Consider the following 4248-nt stretch of genomic DNA (forward strand, 5'->3'; position numbering starts at 1 on the left):
CCACCGACTAGTTTTCTATTTCTAGTGGAGACAGGGTCTCACTCTTGCTCAGGCTGGTCTTGAACTCCTGAGTTCAGGTGATCTACCCACCTTAGCCTCCCAGAGTGCTAGGATTACAGGCATGAGCCACCAGGCCCAGCCTTGTGGGTGGTTTTTTTTAAGAGACAGGGGTCTCTATATGTTGCTTACACTGGACTCAGACTTCTGGTTAGCTGGGACTACAGGCTCCTGCCACTTTACCCAGCTAAATTTGTTTTGTTTTAAGTCACAGAGTTTGTGGTAATTTGTTACCATAGCAATAGGAAATAAATACGTCTTCTAGCATACCTTACAATTTATTCACTTAATATGTTTATGTTTTTCTTTCTCTTCTGTTAGAAGAGAAAGCTTCTCAAAGTAGGAATTTTTGTGTTTTTCTTCAGTAAAGTCTCCCAAGCACCACTCTCCCCCCAAAAAAAATCTTGGCAAAATGTAGGTGCGCAATAAATGTTAATGTACGGATGAATGGATAGATGTAGAAAGCCAGAGAAAGGGAAAAGTAAAGCATGACATCTGGTATTTATTGACTGGGAATCTGATGGTTATATTCATGCACAGAGAGAACAGAGAAGGAGGAGGGACAGTTTGGGGAGAATTAGAAAATGAAGATGAGTTCATTTCCGGGTATGTTAAGATTTGAAGGATACATGTACGGAAAATGTAAAGGGAAGTTGTCCTCCCCCCGCCCCCCTTTTTTTTTGAGACAGAGTTTCATTATGTTGCCCTTGGCAGAGTACCATGGCATCACAGCTCACAGCAACCTCAAACTCTTGAGGCATTCTCTTGCCTCAGCCTTCCAAGTAGCTGGGACTACAGGCATCATGCCCGGCTATTTTGTTGTTGTTGTTGCAGTTGTTATCGTTGTTTAGCAGGCCTGGGCAGGTTCCAAATCAACCAGCCCTGTTGTACGTGGCTAGTGCCCTAACCGCTGAGCAACCGCACCCAGCCATCCCCCTTTTGTTTTAGAAAGCTTCTCTCCAGGTCCATTAGCTACACATGGGTAACCTGCTCTGGGAGAAAAAGGGAGAGGGGAGAGGGACTGGGAGTAATTCTAGAGAGCTGGCAGAATCTAGACCAGACTTCTGCAGGCTCAGGGCAGTTGAACTTCCAAATCCTGAAGCTTAAGGCTCCTAAGTCTTCAGGACATGCTGGGTCACAATCTATAGTTCCGCAGGTCCAATATCACAACAGAGTCCCTAAAAGGCATCCTTAGAAGATGGTACAGTCAGCGCAAGAGGCACCACCATCCCCTCCCTTCCCAATCCAGGGGCGCTCAAATGCTTCTCTGCCTTTTATTTTCTTATGGGACCTTATTCAACAAGTATTTATTGCCTGCTCCTGGGACCCATAACACTGCACTGGACACCGAAACTCAGAAGCACGAAGAAGTCCATGATCCTGCCCTAACAGGACTTCCATCGTAGTTGGGAAAGCAGAGGCTTACAAAGGTGAATAAAAATACAAGCATCTGCAGATGGCACAGTCCAGCGGGCGGGGCAGCTTACTGTAGCTGAGGTCATCCAGAAAGACTTTGTGGACTTTGTACATTGCTAGTGGGTCTTTGAGGGATCGGAGAACATTGAAGGAGAGGAAGGACGGCTTTTCTGATTCCGAGGAACTGCAGGAGCAAAGACCAGCAGATGCAGACACAAGGTCTGTTCCAGGAAAGCATTGGGGATCCCGCCCAGGAGCCAACCACCTCTGGGACACTTTAATACCGCAAACTTCCAGTGGAGAAATAACCCCGCCCTCCTCTTTTCAAATAAAACCACAGAGGCGCAGAGCTAGAGCGCCCGCCTCCTCGGCGGGGGCGGGGGTGGCGGACATATTTGGTCCTGGCAGAAAAGTTGGAAACAGTTGGGACCACTAGCAGTCAGGCTGCCCCGCCCAAGAACATGAGGGCAAAAGAACTCTGGCAGGGAGCGGCGAAAGCAAACAGCGCAGAGAATCTGTGAGGCGTCCTGCAAAGAAGAGGCTGTTAAGGAGTCGTCCACCTTCTGCCCTCATCCGAGATGGCGGCTCTGTGGACGCTCTAGCCGGCGGTCCTCGGCTCCCCGGAGGGGGCGGCGGCCTTGCCTGCGGCTGAGGTAGCTGCAGTGTGGGTCCCAGCGAGTGTCTCTCCGCAGCTGCTCCTCGTGGCTTGGGGGACGCCGAGGGTGGGGATCTCCGGCCTCTCTCCGCCAGTGCTGGGCTTCTTAGCACCTTCCTCAGCCAGACCCCTCGGTGGGACTCGGGCCTCGCGACCGCCGCGATTGGAGCCGCTGCGGAGTCCAGCCCCGCGTGGGGCCGGCTGTAACAGCGCCTCGGGCCGGACGATGCCTAAGAAGCTGCTGCTGCTCCCGCCGCTGTCCGCGTCCTCCGCCTTCCGCGCGCCGAGAGCCCGCCCAGTAGTCCCGCCAGCCATGAACGCCGCCCGTACTGGCTACCGGGTCTTCTCGGCCAACTCCACGGCCGCCTGCACGGAGCTGGCCAAGCGCATCACCGAGTAAGCGGGGCGGCCGGTGGGGCGGGCCGGGGGCTGGGGACGGCGGCGCCTCGCCCTTCACACCCAGGAGACCCCTCCCCAAGGTCGTCCTTGCGCCTCTTGTACTCCACTCGCCCGACCTCCTGCACCTGGGGGAAAGCGTCTGAGAATCCTGTCGTGTCGGAGCTGGAAAGACCCTTGGAGGAGGGAGAAGCCACCCTCTGGCCCCCAGTTTTGCAGCTGAGACATTTTAGACAGACTCTTGGTGACTTAAACCCCCTACCCGCCGTTAACTGGACCGCTGGCCGCGCTTTGGTCTCCCCACTCCCACATCCCTGGGCTGGGTGAGCATTCTGTAACCCCCAGAGTGTGTGTTTGGAGAGAGACCGTCGCCATTCCCAAGTCTCACTTAAGCAAACCCGCAGGTGCAGCAACAGGGCAAAGGTGTGGGGAAAGGCCATGAGAAGCTGATATAGGTCAGGGTTGGTGGTAGAAACCATAGGCCCGTGTTTTGTAAGCCAGCCTTACATCGGATCAATCACTTGGACGTAGTCTTTGCCTTTCTGTGTCTTTTTAACCAAAAGACACCTGTGGTCTCAAGTGGCATTTGGGACCTGGCAACTCTGAGGTGCCTTCCCAGTCTTGCCACAGTGACTGTGACACTGAGCAAGACACTTGATTTTCCTGAGCTTGGTTTGTAAAGTGGGAATGACTTTTCTCTGCTGGCGAGGATCTTGTGAGCATGACCAGGATAATATAGATCAGGTAATAGCAGAGCAGGAGCTTGTAGTGGCCCTCTGGATAATAACCTGTTTTCTAAATGACCACTTTTCTAGTCTGCTCTTTTGTTGGAGAATCCCACATTCCTGATAAAAGGAAGAGCTTTGTAGACCTTTTCCAAATAAACCTGTTAGAAATATAGGACATAGGCCAGGGTGGTGGCTCACGCCTGTAGTCCTAGCACTCTGAGAGGCTGAGAGAGTGGATTGCTTGAGCTAAGGAGTTGGAGACCAGCCTGAGCAAGAGTGAGACCCAGCGTCTACTAAACAACGGAAAAACTAGCTGGGCGTTGTGGCCTGGGGCGACAGTGTAAGGCTCTGTCTCAAACAACCAAAAAAGAAAGAAATATAAGACATAAAATGAACAACTCGTTTTTTTAATATTTAAAGTAATTTTTACATTGTAAACAATTTACATTAGAGTTACTCTGATTTTTTTCAGGGTTGACAAATCATTGTGTGAATATATTTTAATAAAAGTCTAGGCAGGAATGTAGAAGAAATGGGGTATTTGAGGTTTGTTTTTTTTTTTTGCTAAGTGTTTTTTCAGTTTTAAATGAAATTAGAAGAATGTTAAAAAAAATCCTTTTGCAGATTCCTACCTAGTTTCTATTTCTAACCCCTGATAATTTGTCTTTTGGGGCCAACTAAAACACTAATTTTAAATATAAAGCTTGTATTTGTTTATATTGGGTCGAATTGACCACAGATGGCCTCTCTGAGAGAAAGCAGAAGGGAAAGAGGGCGCATTTTAAAAAGTTGGTGATTTTTTTGTTTTTGTTTTAGGTTCTTCCCTGCCAAATTCCAAAAAGGTTTTAAGTTACTGTAAATAATAAATATTTGTAAAGACTTTATATTTCATTTGTTGAATTTCTCAGCAAGATTTTATTTGAAAAAGAGTTGTTTATTACTAAACATTTTGATTATGTTTCTCAAGACTTTTTGGTGTTTTTTTTTTTTTTTTTT

At 48.9% G+C, this 4248-nt stretch overlaps 1 protein-coding gene across 2 annotated transcripts in view; it reads left to right on the forward strand.

Moving 5' to 3' along the window:
- The first annotated feature begins 2083 nt into the window (after positions 1-2083).
- PRPSAP1 (phosphoribosyl pyrophosphate synthetase associated protein 1) overlaps positions 2084-4248 on the forward strand; it is a 40646-nt gene continuing 38481 nt past the window's right edge. The window contains exon 1 of one of the 2 annotated variants that reach the window (XM_023511206.1): positions 2084-2524. In XM_023511206.1, the coding sequence (XP_023366974.1) occupies positions 2355-2524 (170 nt within the window). In that variant the 5' untranslated portion in view covers positions 2084-2354. The remainder of the gene's footprint in view (positions 2525-4248) is intronic. The other variant, XM_003786103.3, reaches the window with a different exon arrangement.

Source organism: Otolemur garnettii, unplaced genomic scaffold, assembly GCF_000181295.1.
Source record: "Otolemur garnettii isolate 467f Iridium unplaced genomic scaffold, OtoGar3 scaffold00018, whole genome shotgun sequence".
Classification (NCBI taxonomy): domain Eukaryota; kingdom Metazoa; phylum Chordata; class Mammalia; order Primates; family Galagidae; genus Otolemur; species Otolemur garnettii.